This window comes from Bombus huntii, chromosome 17, assembly GCF_024542735.1.
Source record: "Bombus huntii isolate Logan2020A chromosome 17, iyBomHunt1.1, whole genome shotgun sequence".
NCBI classification, from domain to species: Eukaryota; Metazoa; Arthropoda; class Insecta; order Hymenoptera; family Apidae; genus Bombus; species Bombus huntii.
This window is the reverse complement of record NC_066254.1, coordinates 5,036,562-5,054,439: the sequence shown is the minus strand read 5'-3', so window position 1 is coordinate 5,054,439 and position 17,878 is coordinate 5,036,562. Positions and strand designations below refer to the sequence as shown.

General features: G+C 31.0%; 4 protein-coding genes across 20 annotated transcripts; 2 read left to right on the top strand and 2 right to left on the bottom strand.

Moving 5' to 3' along the window:
* Positions 1 to 9: 9 nt before the first annotated feature.
* LOC126875109 (39S ribosomal protein L42, mitochondrial) lies at positions 10 to 6,174 on the bottom strand. Of its 2 annotated transcripts, none has more exons than XM_050637839.1 (2): positions 6,026 to 6,174; positions 10 to 436 (listed from the first exon to the last, which is right to left on the bottom strand). In XM_050637839.1, exon 2 carries the CDS (start codon positions 434 to 436, stop codon positions 77 to 79), a length of 360 nt encoding a protein of 119 aa, XP_050493796.1. In that variant the 5' UTR covers positions 6,026 to 6,174; the 3' UTR covers positions 10 to 76. The 2 variants fall into 2 exon arrangements, with proteins under 2 accessions (XP_050493796.1, XP_050493795.1); XM_050637838.1 differs by lacking the exon at positions 6,026 to 6,174 and adding an exon at positions 609 to 812.
* Positions 434 to 5,611, top strand: LOC126875071 (coiled-coil domain-containing protein 40). Of its 2 annotated transcripts, XM_050637730.1 has the most exons (9): positions 434 to 580; positions 1,362 to 1,655; positions 1,860 to 2,482; positions 3,153 to 3,396; positions 3,485 to 3,895; positions 3,979 to 4,500; positions 4,566 to 4,853; positions 4,915 to 5,073; positions 5,145 to 5,611. In XM_050637730.1, exons 2-9 carry the CDS (start codon positions 1,536 to 1,538, stop codon positions 5,370 to 5,372), a joined length of 2,595 nt encoding a protein of 864 aa, XP_050493687.1. In that variant the 5' UTR covers positions 434 to 580; positions 1,362 to 1,535; the 3' UTR covers positions 5,373 to 5,611. The 2 variants fall into 2 exon arrangements, with proteins under 2 accessions (XP_050493687.1, XP_050493688.1); XM_050637731.1 differs by lacking the exons at positions 434 to 580; positions 4,915 to 5,073 and having other exon boundaries at positions 1,166 to 1,655.
* LOC126875085 (facilitated trehalose transporter Tret1) lies at positions 5,465 to 9,713 on the top strand. 4 transcript variants are annotated; one of them, XR_007693233.1, is made up of 5 exons: positions 5,465 to 5,611; positions 5,967 to 7,196; positions 7,345 to 7,450; positions 7,841 to 8,034; positions 8,272 to 9,713. XR_007693233.1 is itself a non-coding variant. In XM_050637777.1 (3 exons), exon 2 carries the CDS (start codon positions 5,991 to 5,993, stop codon positions 7,401 to 7,403), a length of 1,413 nt encoding a protein of 470 aa, XP_050493734.1. In that variant the 5' UTR covers positions 5,465 to 5,611; positions 5,967 to 5,990; the 3' UTR covers positions 7,404 to 7,450; positions 7,841 to 8,100. The 4 variants fall into 4 exon arrangements, 3 of the variants coding, with proteins under 3 accessions (XP_050493734.1, XP_050493735.1, XP_050493733.1); XM_050637777.1 differs by lacking the exon at positions 8,272 to 9,713 and having other exon boundaries at positions 5,967 to 7,450; positions 7,841 to 8,100; XM_050637778.1 differs by lacking the exons at positions 7,841 to 8,034; positions 8,272 to 9,713 and having other exon boundaries at positions 7,345 to 7,615.
* On the bottom strand, positions 7,212 to 17,331 carry LOC126875087 (uncharacterized). 12 transcript variants are annotated; one of them, XR_007693242.1, is made up of 5 exons: positions 16,781 to 17,331; positions 16,451 to 16,675; positions 16,308 to 16,349; positions 9,742 to 12,228; positions 7,212 to 7,347 (listed from the first exon to the last, which is right to left on the bottom strand). XR_007693242.1 is itself a non-coding variant. In XM_050637780.1 (3 exons), the coding sequence occupies exons 1-3, from the start codon at positions 16,905 to 16,907 to the stop codon at positions 13,263 to 13,265; spliced, it is 1,074 nt and encodes a 357-aa protein (XP_050493737.1). In that variant the 5' UTR covers positions 16,908 to 17,323; the 3' UTR covers positions 13,153 to 13,262. The 12 variants fall into 12 exon arrangements, 2 of the variants coding, with proteins under 2 accessions (XP_050493737.1, XP_050493736.1); XR_007693236.1 differs by having other exon boundaries at positions 9,742 to 14,239; positions 16,041 to 16,349; positions 16,781 to 17,329; XR_007693237.1 differs by having other exon boundaries at positions 9,742 to 14,239; positions 16,781 to 17,329.
* Positions 17,332 to 17,878: the final 547 nt, after the last annotated feature.

Here is a 17,878-nt window from a genome sequence, read left to right as displayed (position 1 = left end):
CGACAATAGTACTTTCTAAATAAAAATTTAATTAGTCTTAATATTACTTTATTGAATTAATGTTTTAAGCATACAACTACAGATATGGTCTTTCTGTTTCTACTTTTCTCAATCTCCGACGCCAGTTTTTGGGATACCATCTATGTTTTGTAGTATATGTCAATTTAGAAAGTTCTTCAACAACAACCTCTTCTTTCTTCTGCTTAAAAACCTCAGCAATTTCTTTTTCACCAATGCATAAGACAGAATTTGATGAAATTTGTTTTTCTTCTGGTAATGGTAATGAATATTCATAAGGGAATTCTCGTTCTGGATGCCAGCAGATAATCATATCTTTATTCATTGGTATAGCTATTTCTGAAGGTAATTTAACAGAACTTAGATATCGCTTGGCAGATACATTTAGTACACGCACAGTACTTAATACAGTATTCATCTATTTAAAGAGATAGAAAGAGAAATGGAGAAATTAGTTAATATATTTTTATACTAATAATTTATAAATAAAAATATATGTAATGTTAGTAACACATCTAAGGTTATATCTTGCAGAATAACCTATAAATAATACAACAATTCTGTAAGTAAGAAATATTTGTATATCTTACTTTAAAGCGTAAATTATTGCAGAAGTGGTAAATAAATGGTATACTCAAAATGAAACGCGTATTTACAGTATATAAATATCTATAATATTTATATTATAATTGAAGTAACATATATTTAAGAAATGAAATATACAATTTGTAAATGAACAGTAGTGCCACTACACATATTGAATCCCTCGACAAAGAATAACTTGCTACATACATCAACTTTTGCATTAAAATTAAAAGCATAATTAAGCATTTAAATTACCAATCATACTGATTTTTTGTAATGTTTGATAATAATGATATTCTTATAATTTATAATATTATACCGTTATGTTCTAAAATTTTTCAAAATAAAAGATAATTTAATCAATTTCGTATTCTAAAATATAATCTATTACACATTCTAACACTATTTTACATTAATGAGGGTATATTAAAAATATTAAATACAACAACGACATACAATAAAATATTTCTATTACTAATTAAATAGCATAAATATATATAGTTATGGGATAAATTAAAATTTTGTCATACAATATCTTTTAGTATAATAGTAATCGTTAGTATAAATAGTAAATTATTAGAATCTGCTAAAATATTTATACATACATTATATACATATTTAACAGACCAAGTAATGAAAGAAAAAAATATTGATCATAAAAAAAGAAAGTTCATTTTCTACTGCTTTCTATTATTTTGTTACTACTTGGCTGTTAATGTGGTAACCGCATTTAATTTAAATGTAAACAAATCTTGCAGTGCTACGAGAATGAAACATTTAAATGAAACTTTTAAGAATTAAAAAAAATTTAGATATATGTTCATATCATTAAATGAACATATGAAAAGAGATAGAAAAGACAATTTTTGTAAAAAGTAGTTTTTAAAGTGGTTAAAAAATTCATAACAAGGTGCAATAAATTGAGCTTGATCATGACGTCTACATTAAGTATTCTTGATCCAAATGATAATTTGATGAAAAAGTTTCAAAGAACACTACATGTGCATTTATTGCATGTTGATAATAAACTTTCAGAAGAAATACTCGATCTTGTAAGTAACTGACTACACAAAATATAATAAATAACAAATATTTTGTATACTTTATGCTATTATCTTTAACAATGATTTTATTATAACATTTCAAAATATATTTTATAATTTTAATACAAGGATATAAAATATATTTTGAAATGTTACATTCTATAATATTTTGTTATAACATAACGGCATAAGGTTAATTATAAATATTTTTAGGAAGCGTCAATAAAACATGCAGAAAAAGAACTAGAATCAGAAGCTATACAACTTTATCAAAAGCAAGAAGAAGTTCAACATCAGCATATGATATTAAAACAATATATAGAGGCACTATCAAAAGTTACATTATTAAGAGAAAAAAGGAATAATAGTATAGAAAATGCTAAGGATATTTTAAAAGAAAACTATTCAAAATTAAAAGGAGAGAAAGATAAAAAAGAAAAATTATGTCAAAAATTAAAGAATTTATTGGAATTTTATTCTTACTTGTCCAAATGGGAAAAGGATTTGAACGACCATTTAATAATATCAAAACAAGTGTCATTACAAGATGTTAGTAAAAATAAGATATTGATTAAAAGAAAACAGCAAAGAGACTTTATATTATATCGATTGAAAGAAGAAATATGGAAAATTGAATCAGAAATAGCCTACATTGATGAACAATTACAAATTAAAGACAAAGAAAAGCAAGATGCTAATAGAATGATAATTGATGCAAATACAGATTTAGAAACTCTACATATGGAACATAAAGATCTGTATAATATATGGAAGTCTGTGGTAACTAATATTTCTAAAAGAAATAGTATTCATGATCAGTTAAATTTTGAACAAAGGTAAGTATTGCAGTAGATTTAATACTTCTCCGTATGAATCTATGATGATTAGGGATATAATATGAAATTTACTGTGGTAATCTTACATTTGGTTATATATTTGAATTATATTTGATTGACATACTGGTGAGGCCAAAAGTTATGTACAACAAGCGGGCACGTGGTGATTTCTTATTTAAAAAATAAAAGAAAGATATGGAATAACATTTTTTCGTTTAAGGCTTAGTTCTTGAGAAAATCGAGTTCGAGAATTTATGAAGTATACTTGAACATGACTAGTTCCGGACTGGACAGGACTGAACAGTCGACAAAAGGTCATTCTACATGTGAAAATAAATAGGAAGTGTAGAATAACATTTTTTTCACAAGACGCTTTGTTTCCGAGAAAAGTAGATTTAAAAATTTATCATACGCGTGTAGCAAATTGATTGTTAACTAAACGTTTCCAAATATGTTTGCATCTCAGTATAGTTAAACGGGGAAATTTTTGTCTACATTATTTACATATATTCGCATTTAAAATAACATCCTGTTGATTTTTTACTCATATTCAGTCGGTAATTAGTCAAATTCAAGTACAATTAATTTATTGCCAACTTTTTATATAAGAGAACATGATATAAAGTTGTAACATTTCATCTCAAGTTCATTGAAATATTTATCTTTTTAGAGAAGCACATCAATTATACAATGGATTATTATTAGAAATACAAAAAATAAGGAAAGAAACAGAAAAAGAAATGGAGAATAATGAACATCTGACATCTTTATCCTTTCGAATAGAAAACGATATTAAAATTACATCAAGAGCAATATCAAAATATAATGAAAATATTGCAAACAGTAAATCAGAATTACTAAATCTTACAAAAATAAGTGAACAAACAGAATACGATTATAATGTTATATTTAATGTATGTTAGACATGCTGTAATTGTTAAATGCTAATATAAAACATGCTATAATTCTAATTGATTTTATTCTTAACTAACATCATTTCAGAAATATCAGAATTATTTATACGAAGAAGAGCAAGTGAATAAAAAGTTTGAAAATATTTTTGAAAAAAGAAATAATCTAGAGGATGCTATATTTAAAAAGTTGGAAGAAAAAGTTATATGCAATAAGGCGACTCAATATGTAAATGAGTTACTAATAAATACAAAAAATGCTGTATTGCAATCTGAAATTTCAGTTGCACGTGTAGAGAATACATATGGAAACAATCTTCTGCAATTGGAAAAGCTTAAAAATCTTATTGAAAATAAAAAAGCAGAATTGCATGAACTGTCGCAAATAAATACTGGGAAAGAAAAGCAAATAGATGAATTGCAAAAGGAGACAAGAAAATATGAAGTAATGATGGGAAAAGCGCAAACAAAGCTTTTAGGAATAAATAAACTTCTTGAGCAGGTTATATATTGTCTCTTTTTATTTTTGAATTCAGAAAAGATGTAATAAAAAAGTCATATATATTTACAAGCAAACAATTTCAGATACTACCAAGTACTAATGCAGAAGAATTGAGTCCATTAGATATAAAGATTGTCGGTTTAGAAAAAAATATTCAAGAATTTCAACTAAATATTAAAAAGACACAACAATTTTGGTTGCGTCAACAAGGTTTTGTGGTTTCATTAAGCCAACAAAGAGAATTGCAATTGCAAGAAATAAATTTTCTTCAAAAAGAAGTTATGATAATGGGGCAAAAGAATTTTAAATTGGAATATGCATTAGAAATGCTTACAAAAGAACAAGCAAATGTAAATAAGGCTGTAATTTCTCTTGATCAAAAGTTATCCCGCATAAATTCAAATTTAATGGTACAAAAAGATCTGAAAAAGGGCTTGGAGGATAAAAATTGTATAATAAAGAATGAATGTCTTTTGTCTTTCCAAGAATTGGAATTAGAACTTATAAAATTACAAAGTGATTTAAAATATGTATGCACTGAGAAAGTAATGCTAAAGGAGGAATTAAATTCTGTACTACAAGAAAGTTTAGCATGGAACAAAAAGGTAATTGGTAATTTATATTATTTTATCATTTATTTCTTTATTGTCATAATATTTATGTCATTAAGGTACAACTGATACAAGATACAATTAAAAATGTAAAAGAGGAGCAAAATACTGGAAGTATAGCATCAATGAAAAGTGAAATTCATAGAATGGAAATGAGACTTTCCTATTTAAAGAAAATTCAGGAAAAATTAATTCATGATATGAATCTTTGTATTACAAGAAGAGATATTATAGTTGACAAAGTGTTTGGTAGACTTAAAAGAAATTCAAAAGTAAAACATAATGAGAAGGTTGTAATGCACAAACGTTTGTCTGATCAAAGAGCAAAAATTAAGCAACTTTTAAAAGTAAGCATTAAGATAATTGTTTTGTTTTAAATTAGCAAATTATATGTTTTATTATTAACAGATAAAGAAACAAACTATTAATATGATAGAGAAATTAAACAATCAAGTAACAAGTATTCAAGATAAATTAGTCAAGTGTCAAGAATTTTTGCGAAATTTAAAAGAACATGTTAACACCGTGGAAAACGAAATTGAACGATTGGAACTGCTTAAATATCATGTATGTTTCTAATTGTATCACATTAGATAACATAATTTACTAACTATTCAATTCTATTTTCCAATTTTTAGAATTTACATAGTTTGGTCCTTAAACAAAGAAAAGTAAAGCAATTATATGATATTAAAAATGGCATATATAAAATGATTTATAAAAATGAAAATATAATAGAAGAAAATTTGCAAAAAGAACACTATTGCAGAGAATATCTAAAATGTACATTAGAAAGGACTGACCATGACTTTCCAATGTTAAAAAACAGAATTAAAAAAGTATTAGTAACTCTGCAAATTATATAAGAGAATGACTGACTGTGTAAGATAAGATAAGCGCATGATTATTATGTTATCATTCAATAAATACTTCATGCAATGGGACAAAGTTCTAGTAACTATTTTAAGAAAACGTTTTATATCAAGCTATATGCAAGTTGTAGACAATAAGCTAAATATACAATTATATTGTTAAATAAAAGAAGTAGAGAATTTTATGCAAAAAATATTACGATTGAAAACAATAGGGAATCTGAAGCTAGATGGTAAGAATCTTTCATTTATAAAATATACACAAAATAATTAAACCAGTTTTTTTTTTTTTGCTATTTAGAACGTTAAATCGATTTTGTAAATTTTATTTTATGCGATAAGTAATATCGTAAAAAACCTACTCATTTCTATTTTTATAATGGAAGCAATAAAATTTATTGTCAATACTTTTAACGTGAAATAAAAAATATGAAGAAGTATGTTCAAGACTAAAAAATTTTTCAGAATTATATAAATTAAAATAAATAAGTAAATTAAAAACTGTATTTCTGAGAAACAGAAAAAAAGCATTGATTTATATGATTATGAATAATCATAATAATCAAGTTAATTCTTTTGCATATTTAGTGAATTAAAAAAAAAAAGGAAAAAATGAAAGAGATTAATCTTGGAATTTCACAACAAACCTTGGTGTCCAATGATGATCAAAGTGTGCCAGCTAAGAGATTGCTTCAATATGTTGCAAGTTTGGCAGCAAATCTTGGAGCCTTAGCAGCTGGAATGACATTAGCATGGACTTCCTCTGCTGGTGATAATGGAAGAGACTTACAATCTTTATATGGTGTACCTATTTCTCCAGAAGAATTTTCATGGATTAGCTCAATAACTGCAATAGGTTCAGTAGTAATATGTATTCCTATTGGAATTCTTGCTGACATAATAGGAAGAAAATTTTCAATGCTTTTGATGGTGATACCTTTTACCTTAGGCTGGTTACTTCTAATTTTTGCCAACAATCTAATCATGTTTTATGCTGGTAGATTCATCACTGGTCTCAGTGGTCCAGCTTTTTCTGCGGTAGCACCAATATACACAGCAGAGATAGTTGAGAATGAAATTCGTGGAGCTGTTGGATCTTACTTTCAATTGCTTCTCACTACAGGCATTCTTTTATCGTATGTTTTGGGAACTTTTGTTGATATGCGTGTACTGTCAATTATATCTGGTATTATACCACTTATATTTTTTGGAGTTTTTATGTTTATGCCAGAATCACCAGTCTACTATTTAAAAAAAGGTGATGAAGACTCTGCTAAGAAAAGTTTAACTAGATTGCGCGGTATTCAGTACAATATCGAAAATGAGTTACAAAATCAAAAACATGCATTGGAAGAATGCAATCAAAATACAACCTCTTTTTGGACTATAATCAAATCTAGAGCAGCTTTAAAAGGCTTTATAATTGCTTATGGTCTTATGTTTTTTCAACAATTATGTGGTGTAAATGTTGTTATATTTTATACTAATAGCATTTTTGAAAAAGCTGGCAGTGATTTAGACCCTCATTATTCAACTATTGTAATAGGTGCAATACAAGTATTAGCTGTCTTTGTGAGCACATTAATTGTAGACCGTATAGGCAGAAAAATATTACTATTAACATCTATAATATTTTTGGCTTTAACAACTTGCGCCCTTGGAGTTTTTTTCTACCTTCTTGAAAACCAGGGAACTTCAATTACATGGTTACCTCTAACGTCTCTATGCATTTTTATTATTATGTTTAATATGGGTTTTGGTCCAGTTCCATGGTTAATGATGGGTGAAATTTTTGCACCAGAAATTAAGGGTGTAGCTGTAAGTAGTGCTTGCCTTTTAAATTCGGTATTAGTTTTCATTGTAACTAAATTTTTTATTAATGTTTCCATGGCAATTGGTACTGGTGAAACATTTTGGTTATTTACCGTAATTTGTGTTATTGGAACTTCCTTTGTGTGTTTATTAGTTCCTGAAACAAAAGGAAAGTCTTTAGAAGAAATCCAAAAAGAATTGAATGGCTCCTAAATAATGTTATTATTTAAAAACTGTTTGTCTACAATGGTCCACTGATGGTGGGTTTAATATTATTTCAAATTACAAGTTATTAGTTTATATAAAAGCACAACAAAAGAAAGTATTAAAAAGCTGTAGAATAAAATATTGTAACAAAATAAATATGTATACACCTATAAAACAATTTATAATAAACAATTAAAATATAAACATTTTGCAAACGATTTAAGATTACTTTATTTGAATATAAATTTTGAAATAAATTCAAGTATACAACAGACTGTGGTCCAATATGTTAAGCTTAAAAGTTATATATATGTATATATATATATATATGGCTTCTGTACACTGAATACACTTTAATTTGCATTGTATAAATACAGTTTTTGCACAAATTTTATTTTGAGAAAGACCGGTTTTGTAACCTATTTTTATCTTATATATTTTAGATGTGTAAAATTCAAACATAGCAGACTTAAGGCAAGGAGAATCGCTGTTTTAAAAGTTATGCGCATCGAAAATTTGTGCTATTCAGCAAAAATTATCAGATGATATAAAAGAAAGTTGTAAACTCGGTGTAAACCTGTGAATGAGAAGTTCAATCCATTACGGTAGCATAACAATAATTTGTATGTACCTACATGTATGTATCTATATGTAAATTCGCATGATGCTTCAAAATACATAATAGCGTTAGTAATTATCCAAATCTAGTTATGGTCGTGTATACATTACTTCTCTGAGATAAGCTTTTGTTGATAAGGCAAACAAAAAATATGACAAGCTGTCATAAATTTCTTTTTACAACTGTATATGTACAAATGTATATATACAAAGTACATTCGAATGTCTCCAAATTGTTAAGAAATGAAATTTGCAGGCCTCAAACAGAAGGTACAAATCTTGAGAATGTATGAATAAAATTAGAAAAAGATCCGACTACGTCTGCAGGATTGATAGCACATCAAGAGCAATCTACATATCGCTTACGCAAGTTACAGAAATATTCGAACGCGTATTTCATAATGAATAGTATGATGAATAATAATTCTTAAACATGGCTACAAAGAGATCAGAAACCTGTAAGTGTGAGCGTTAATTGATAGTGAAATTACATCAAGAAGGAAAATTTCATCAAGAAATTACGAATCTCCTAAATAGAGCAAGTTGCCTATACATTATCTTTTTTTTTTTTTTTTATATTTTACGTGGAGGAAATCCGCACGGACGCCAGGCCGCTTCTGGAGAAAGCGGCGTGGTAGTGTCGGACTCCAAGCGACTAAAACCTCCACGATAATCATCCCGGCTGCGATCGAGAGAGGCCCGGGAATCGGTGTGAGCGTCGCAACGGGGCCTCTCCCCCGCGCGCCTAATACCACCGCTGATGGGGCCGGTGTGTGACCATTGTCACACCGCGCCTCGTCGCTGGAGCCGCCGTGCCAGGCAGCCCGGTTCCCCTACCGGACTGCTTGGCGGCCCCGAGGCGCTGAGCCATCCAAATACTATCCGTGCCCGGCGCTGCTTAACTTTCGTGATCTGACGGGAACGAGTGTACTCAGCGCGGCCAGGGCGTTGGCGCCTATACATTATCTAATAAACTCTGAAGCATTTTAATTGAATAATGAATTGGAGAACAGAAAGCGTTCTACGTTATCAGTTGGAAAAAGCCTAGACACTTCAAGCGCAACGAGAAGTCTAATCTCTAATATTTGTTGTCTGATATATAATAATATATCCTCACTATTAACTGACAAATTTATTTTATTTATCTATTTACTTTATATCCAGTTGAGTTAGTTGTTAATAGCTAACGTTAGTAAAAATATATCTAATTAGTGTTCATCACAATATCAAAGAGCCTGGTATTTTATACTTTAGAAATGTTTCTTTTCATGTCAACAAAAGTAAGCGTGCAAACAAACGAGTGATTACAACTAGTTATCAATGATGACTAATAATTATAACATTTAGTCGATAAAATCATGATAAAATCTGTTATCAAAATTCCTTTGTTGCAGAATGTTGTAGAATTTGTATGTTGCTGTAGAATTTCTATTTACAGCACCATAGATTCACCCTATTAAGAGCCATCAGTAATAACACATGACATTACAAATTCTTTGAATCTTAATCAACTTTGATTTTAACTAATTTATTTAAAATAAGGTAAGTCACGCAGTGGGGTTATACAGGATTATACAGAGTGTCATCTATTTGATTATAAGCACAAAAGTTATACATATGAGTAACTGAATTGAAAATTTAATATAGTATCTTTTTACGTGAGTTCAGTTTAGATAGTGTTTATAAATATATTAAGTATGTAACTACTTGAGAGTATCTCAAGTACCTTGTGAGCGCACTCGAGAATGAAGTGTTGGATCTGGTTGAATGACTACTCGTCTGCTGCAATTAAGCATAATTTACAACAAGTCAGCCAGCGATAAACGATGCAGTTTAAAGATCTGCAAAAAACAACTTAGTCAGCGTGTACTAACTTTCTAGAAGTTAGTAAAGATTCGAAACCGAAAAATTATTTAATTTGAAATTAATTAACGAAAACGGTCGTTTGGTTGCTTTGCGTTAGAACAACGATGCGTGGGCGTATGTCAAAACTGCAAAAGAGACCAGGGATGTTATGCTATATCTCAATAGTTGATATTTTTTAAAGTAATTACCAACATAGCACATAATAAGCAACAAGAAAATATTGCCAGCCGTTTTTCTTAGAATTTGAAACGTGCCTAAAGTTGGATTTTTTACAATTATCATAATTAAATGGCTATTTTTGTAACTTCAAATTAGGATCTCCTTAATACTAGTATACAATTACAAATACTAGTATAAAATTGCATCCAATTACGAGGTAATATGTGATTCGCGTACTCTATCTTTATATCTCTGTGCTTATGTCACTAGCCAATTCGATATTTATATCTGTTGTCATATGAAAGGGCATTGTCGCGTCACATAGTCGCCTCTATAGAGAAAAATATAAGCCCCAATAAACGGTGGTTAATCGTTTTTTGGTTTTTGTCTATGCCATTTATTTAAATAAATGAAACATTGAGTTTTATTTACAATTAAGAGGTGACACATACAGACTTCTCTACAGACACACCTTTCTTTTTCGTGAATTTGAATTACATTAAAGAATAAGTTTTCTTTTCCTCCCTTCCTGTTTTCTGGCACTTACAATGTTTGCTACAGACACTCTTCATTTTCGTTCTTGTAAAATTTAAGTTGTTGTTCAAGTTGTTGTTTTAAAATATTTAAATAATTCAAATGTAAGTTGATTGATTTTATATTACATTTGGAGTTATTATCGAAGCCATCACGAGCAAAACGGAACAGCGTTCCACGGGCATCCGAACTCGCTCCAAAATATCGACTTTCTAACAAACTAGGCCGCGACAGTAACGGTTTCGCTGACAGTAATGGGATACGCAAAATATCCGTGGAATCTCGAAAAGACGGCGAAACACTTGAGGATCGATGGCGAGAGGAAGCTTTCCCCTATTGCCGGCTGGTGAGAGGCTTCTTGCGAAGATGCAATCTCTTCCTCTTGAATTTCCCCTAGAGCACGGTTTCCCCTAGAGCGAATGTAAATATTCATATTCATATTACATTTCCTGGCTACCACATGACATACACCCGAGTATCCTGATCCATTCCCTGGTCAGTCATCGAGACATTGAACGATTGGATTTCTTGGCAATTATTGGCGGACTATTGCGATCTGCGACCTACGATCTGGTATCCAAGCGCTGAATGAGATCAACATCTGGAAAATTGGACTCAACTGGACTCCAAAGTAGCTTGCGTATAAAATAAGTACCACCTGATTAGATTGTAATCTGTAAACTCTCTCCTGTCTATCGTGTATTCTATGAAACATAGTTATTTTGTAATCAAATTTGTTAGGTTGTATGAGCAAATACGGTAAGTTTATATACGATATACGATAAGTTTTAAGAAATGTAAAAATAGTCGTAGTTTAAGATTTAATATTTCATTTTTTGATGTCGAAGATATATTTTTTGAAACCATGCGAGTCGAATCTCACGGTGACATATCACAATTTTCAGAATTTAGTATTTTGTCAACATAAGCAAGTAGCTTCATCGTTGATCTACCCGAAATGAAGAACCAATTACCTTATCCAACCATGGTTGTTACTGCTAATCCCGAATTTTCTACTGACGTATCGCAGCCTCAAAAATCAATCTTCGTGACAACGCAAATGGACTCTCCTGTTGTTAAATCGCCTAAATTCGACAGTCAGTCGCCTCATTCAAAGATGGTTCCTCAACAGAATGCTGTAAAGTCATACCTCTGTTTTAAATTTTACCTCGCATTAAAATTAATGAAGGATTCAATCCCGAGTAATGTAAAGCCAGAATTGGTCGATCCTTTGCAAATGATTAACTTGTTTCATCATTGTTTCCAAGAAAGGTTTGCCAATTTCCTTATTGACGCTGGCTCGCAACTTAATATAACGAAGCAAAACGGTAAATACTAATATCGACTACAATCTCACAGGCATTGATTCAAGAATCATACTTACTTGTGACGAAATCATCGTTAAAAAGTTCATTATGTCGATGTAAACTTTCAAATTGTTAATAATGAATTTTCCATTGCTGAGACAGGAATCTTAGAAATGCCGTTTTTAGAAAGTCGGAATGCGATGTTGAAATTTAGGAACGATGAGGCGAATAGTCTTCAGATTGGTGATAAAGAATTTCTCCTGTTTTCATCGTCTCCCGACGAATTCTTCTCGAGCTTGACTTACCTCCTCGTACCACAACCCTTATAGCCTTGCTTGTCAAATAATCTAAAATCAAAGTAGGTGACGTAAAGAAATTGACCAATGATTCGGCTGTTTATATAAAGTTTATATATATGATACAGCACGGAAAAAAGAAAACGGATTTGCCATCCCGAATAAGGCAAAAAGCTCAATTAAAAAGATCGATTCGGGAAAATTTAACGTAACAATATACACTGACGCATCTATGTAGATTCGGTTAGGATGCAGTAAACGGAGACAAAAAAAGCCTATGGTTTCTGAAATAAATCCCTATAAAAGAAGCGCATAGATTATTTAGAACTTTTAACGATTGAACCAGCTCTACGAGAATTGACCGCGGAGAGGACGCAAGAAGTCTATGCTAATATCCGGATGAGAACAGCAGAATACGGATTGAGAACGTTCTTCAAGTAGCGAAGATCGTACCGAGCGAACCTGATAAAGATAAATTCATGTCAACTAACGAGGAGGAAGTGTAACAATTTTAAAGAAAAGATGATGAATATACCTCTATATAACTTATTGGAGCTAGATAAGGTGACGTCAGAAAATAAAAGCGTAAACTACAGTTACGCATGCAACTTGTATAAAAATATTTACTTAAGAAATTTAATTTCTTGTTTAATTTTGATCTTAAGCTTGTATTTTTTATGTAAGTTTTCTGTATAAAAAATATTTGTAACTGAATAAGTAAATAAAATTGTACTTAAATAAATAAACAAAAAAATAATTTTACTCTATTTATGGAAAAAGGACACATAAATCAATTTCTTGAAGCTTATTAATAAAAACGCATATCATCTTTTAATTATTATTTCTGCTTCCAGAACGTTTTAAGAATATATTAATACACCATTAAAAATTTGGATTCAATTACTTTTCACTAAGTAATACCATAATGAAAACTTTAAAATCAATTTTCTTAAAATGGGATTTTGGCATACATGCCCCTTTTTTTTTTTTTTTTTTTTTTTTTTTTTTTTTTTTTTTTTTTTTTTTTTTTTTTTTTTTTATCAAACTTCTCAATTACATAAACAGAAATTTTTCAAAAGATCATTTCATTCATTCTCGGAACCATCGTACTTAGAGAACCATGTTCGAACTATGGATTCCGAAGGTAAAATCAAACCCACATTTCGCAATTTAGTATAGTTAGTTGGAGACTGAAAATAAATTTGTTTCGCTAACTCTTTCTCGTCGTCTGTATATTGAGTCTTTTTTGTACGCAACTGTAGCTTAATTACAGTCTTCGCCGTCGGACCTACATTCTTAGCTAGTTTATTCGTTACTAAAAAATCATCAATATTGCGAATTTTTTGGCTTAGTTGCTTTTCTAATTGCTTGCGTACATATGAATATTTACTTTGTACACATTTTGCTCTCTTTTCCAATCGCTTTACCTTTATCTGTAAAAGATTTATTTTTTTTGTTAAGGAATCAACCAATATTTTACATTCTTTGGAGCATCGAAAATCTTTTTTTGATACAAGCGAAACAACTGTCAAATTTTCGCAAGGTGTAGGCGCTTGTGCATCTAATTCGTAATTTAAAAATGACAAATCGGTATCATCCGAAGCAGTGTTAAGGAACAATTCTTTCCCCGAAGGACATAAATTAGGGTTTGACTGTTTTCTAATACTAAAATCGTCGAGGTTACTACAGTAAACATCTTCTTGAAGATTCTTATCGCAGTTAATACTTTCTTGAAGATTTTTATCACAGTTAACATTTTCTTGAAGATTTTTATCACAGATTTCTCTTGGACTTGGTACTTGTTCTTGAAGCTTCTGCACTTCTTCTGTTCTTCTGTTCTGTTCTTCTACTGCTACTTCTGTGGAATCCCCCGATTCTTGCGGTTCAACAATCGCCTGTGTCTGCCCATGGGACGTCGATATTTCCTTCCAATGGATTGGATCACGATTCCGAAGCAAACGCTTTTTCGTTCCGTCGCAAAAATCTTCCTCTCGGAAATGAAGATCGCAAAGTCCTGCAGTCCTGATCGTGGAGGTCGACAAGAATCGAAGCCAACTATTTCCTGCGTGAATTTTAGTAGTGTTGAATTCTGAATGCATAATTTTCGCGAGAAGCTATAAATTTATTTTACAAACATCTTAATATAATAGACAGTCATATAATTTGATATATGTGACAGTTAAATAGCAAAGCGCGATAGTTTTTTCTACTGCGGCATTGCACGCAATATGACCATCCTTTAAGCAACTTTTATTCGCAATAAATTGTTAACTTAATTTTAGAACACGGAAACTAAAACTCTGACTTAAATCTTCAACTAAAATTCCTCTCAGTCCTTAGAACAAATTATTATTATTTATATTTATGATTAAACAGCGAGTAATGTCTTAATGCCGTGTAAAATTATTATTTAAACAAAGTGGAAAGGGGGTATATAAGGATAATGGTTACTGCAGAGAGAGAGAGAGAGAGAGAGAGAGAGAGAGAGAGAGAGAGAATGGGGAAGATTGGAGAGGATAAGACTATCCAGATACAATGAAGAATATAGAAGACTGGTACAGACAAATTGTCAGAATATCTGAAGGGTTTGAGAAAGAAGAAGGAAACATTCCTAGTTACAAGATTTATACATATTGGGTTTAAGTTTGGCTCAGATTTCTCAATCCGACTGCCGCGAACAGCGCTTGTGTAGAATACATGTAAAAATGATTATCCTATTTCGTAAAATAATATCAATTATTCATTCGCCTATTATTTTTATAATTAACTTGTTATTATCTCAAGCGCGTGTTGCCGATAATCGCAAGGCGTCCGGATTGAAGATTCTGACCCAAACCTAAGCTCAATACATTAATGATATTCACTTTCAATTGAATTACGAGTTATATGTAACAAACATTTGTTGTAGCCGCACATATGCAGTTGTGTACGGGATTTAAGCTCGCTAAACCCTCGTTTATATATACATTTCTACCATAAACAAAAGATAAGGGCTAAGTTTCGATCGGGTCATTATACTCGTTCACCGCAAGACTATCAGCAACCAATACTACTGCATACGTTGTCACAGACGCACAGCTATAAGCGGAATTCACTGTAGTGGCACTGAAAGTTTTTTGCAAATATCTAGAAAACAACGGTCGACCAACAGTTACATGTGCAGGAAAAAGTTGTTCGGAATAATGCCCCCGACCCATATTCAAAAATCATCAAAAGCGGAAAGGACGTAACTGTTCCACAGTTTCATCAAAAGTGAATATCATTAATGTGTCGAGTTTGGGTTAGTTTTTTCAAGTCCGGCAGCTGTAAGGACGGCCCTCCCGTACGATAATGACGAATTATGTTATGTTGTTATATAAACTCAACCCAAATGTATTGATAATATTCACTTTTACTTGAATTATGTTATAACACATTTCTTACAGTCTCATGTATGCACATTGTGCACGACTTTAAGCTCGCCCGATCTTCGTTTATAAACGAAAGATGAGAGAACGGCAACCAATGCTGACGTATACGCTGCCATAGACGCACAACTATAGGCAGAATTCACTGTAATGGTGCCGATAGTTTTTTTTGCGAATATCTTAGAAATCAAAGCCAATCGGCAGTAACATGTATAGGAATGAGTTATTCAAAACGATATACTATTGCCCACCACGTATTAAAAAATCATCGAAATCAGGAAGGTTGAGTTCGATCTGTACATTTACCAAAACTTTCAAATTTCAAGGTGAATATCTCCATTTCAGTAAGACTGGGCTTTTTTTTTAAATTAAATTATGTATAGATAATATACTAAATAACGCACTCTCAGAATTTCAAAAAAGATTGTGAGAAAGTCCAATATACGTTACAAATACCTTAATAGAAACCGAGCAGCAGAAGCTGCGATCCGCCGAACAAAAACATTGGAGTTGTCAAATTACAAATGATTTGCACTCTGTTGAATCATCAAATCACATTGGTTAAACCTTAATTTAGGAATTAAAAAGGTTATTGATTTTTTTGCAATCTTGTAGTTTTCAGCGTGTAGAATCTTAAAGTGCAAGTTCTAAGGCGAGGAATCCATTGGTTCCAAACGTATGGTATGACTATGTAAAACTGAACATTTTTATTTTACATATTACCTTAACGCCAATTTCCTCCTGTCTGCGCAGATGAGCATCGAACTGAATTTCATAGAAAGTTCGTTTGTACTAGCGTAAACAGTAAACGGTAGCCGGAGAGCGTAGATTGGCCCGAACCTAATTCAAGTGAATTCAATACTCACGATTCAAAATCCCGTCACAAAATAGTCGCCATCCACGTGCATTTATTTACAATTAACGACTCCACTCATTGGACGAATCATGTATAAAGGAACAATATGGCGTCAAAATAACGTGTAAAGTGCCCTAAAGTGTTGCTCGGTTTTTACTTTTGAAACAATCATAACTTTTGAAGCAGTGGATTTCTCGTCTTGAAACTTGCATTTTCGGATTCTACACATTGAAAGCTACAAGATTGCAGAAAGGTCAATAAGTTTTTGGCTCTCTAAAGTAAACTCTAAAGTAAAGTTCAGCCAAATAATTTAATAAAAGTATAAATATTTTTTACCTACCTGTATTTTCTATCCATTTTTTCTGTCTTTCTGGTTTAGATGGAAATCGAAACAAACGGTGTCCATTGTGCCTTCCGTTGTTACAATGAACAAATTTACATCTATCATAAGTACCGTGTCTATGCATTGTTACTGCTGTTTTTTGAGTTATAGCAATCGATTGTAAGAAACAAGAAGAAACTTAATATTAATCACTAAAACTAAGGAACCGAAGCAACGTGTCTACCTAAACTGCAAGGATTAACAATCCACAAAAATGAACTACGCTTTCTTGCACCTGTAATTGTTCACTGTATATTTTTTTATAAAGACACTAATAAAAACACGATTCAATTGTACGATTTTGGACGATTCACGATTGCACACGTATTCTAACCACGGCCATATAAACCGTGGTTCCGATGATCAAAAAATTCTAAGCTTCACAGTACGAACGGATATTTCATCTCTCATCGTTTCTTAGATTTGCATAAGTTTCTGTTACGAAGGAAATAGCGAAGAAAGAAATGTACATATAATAGTTCGAACGTTTGACCGCTAGAGGCAGTAATTCGTAGTACGTATGCGGGTAGTCTACTTACACTAACTATTCTTTTCCTACTCTTTCCGAATCAACGAAAAGAAATAATTATTAGAAACTTGGTTTCAACAATAATAAATAACAAATAATTTATTGAACAAGCAAACAAACTAGAAAAATTTTCTGTGCCAAAACTTTCTTTAGTTTTGATTGGTTGGAGCGATTTCCTGAAATGGCTGGAGCGGAATGGTTCTTCATTTGCTTAAAGCAAAATTGAAATTTATTTCGGTCAATGAACTATTACTGTTTCATAGCAGATAATCATAATTGTATGAAAGAACTATGTTTAAAACTCTTTCATTAATCTTAATCTTTCATTAAGTTTCGCTTCCTTTTTTACTAGACTTGTCCCTTGATATAATATTATTAAAGCAGTTTTTCCTAGATATTTTCTTATGGCATCTGAAATTTAAATTTAATAAAAACGTTAGCTTCTCATCTCTAGCCTAACATAAACACGGGTTTGAGATGCTACGTAAACCACTTTTATGGGGTCTAGACTAGGGATTAATGCATTA

What these genes read in the sequence shown, in the direction of transcription:
- LOC126875109 (XM_050637839.1), bottom strand. Translation starts at nt 436, where the DNA reads ATGAATACTGTATTAAGTACTGTGCGTGTACTAAATGTATCTGCCAAG.
- LOC126875071 (XM_050637730.1), top strand. Translation starts at nt 1,536, where the DNA reads ATGACGTCTACATTAAGTATTCTTGATCCAAATGATAATTTGATGAAA. An exon ending in CAGTTAAATTTTGAACAAAG is followed by an intron (nt 2,483 to 3,152) that starts GTAAGTATTGCA and finishes TTATCTTTTTAG; the next exon opens with AGAAGCACATCAATTATACA. An exon ending in ATTATAATGTTATATTTAAT is followed by an intron (nt 3,397 to 3,484) that starts GTATGTTAGACA and finishes ACATCATTTCAG; the next exon opens with AAATATCAGAATTATTTATA.
- LOC126875085 (XM_050637777.1), top strand. Translation starts at nt 5,991, where the DNA reads ATGAAAGAGATTAATCTTGGAATTTCACAACAAACCTTGGTGTCCAAT.
- LOC126875087 (XM_050637779.1), bottom strand. Translation starts at nt 16,907, where the DNA reads ATGCATAGACACGGTACTTATGATAGATGTAAATTTGTTCATTGTAAC. An exon ending in AAAATGGATAGAAAATACAG is followed by an intron (nt 14,240 to 16,780) that starts GTAGGTAAAAAA and finishes AAATTCACGCAG; the next exon opens with GAAATAGTTGGCTTCGATTC.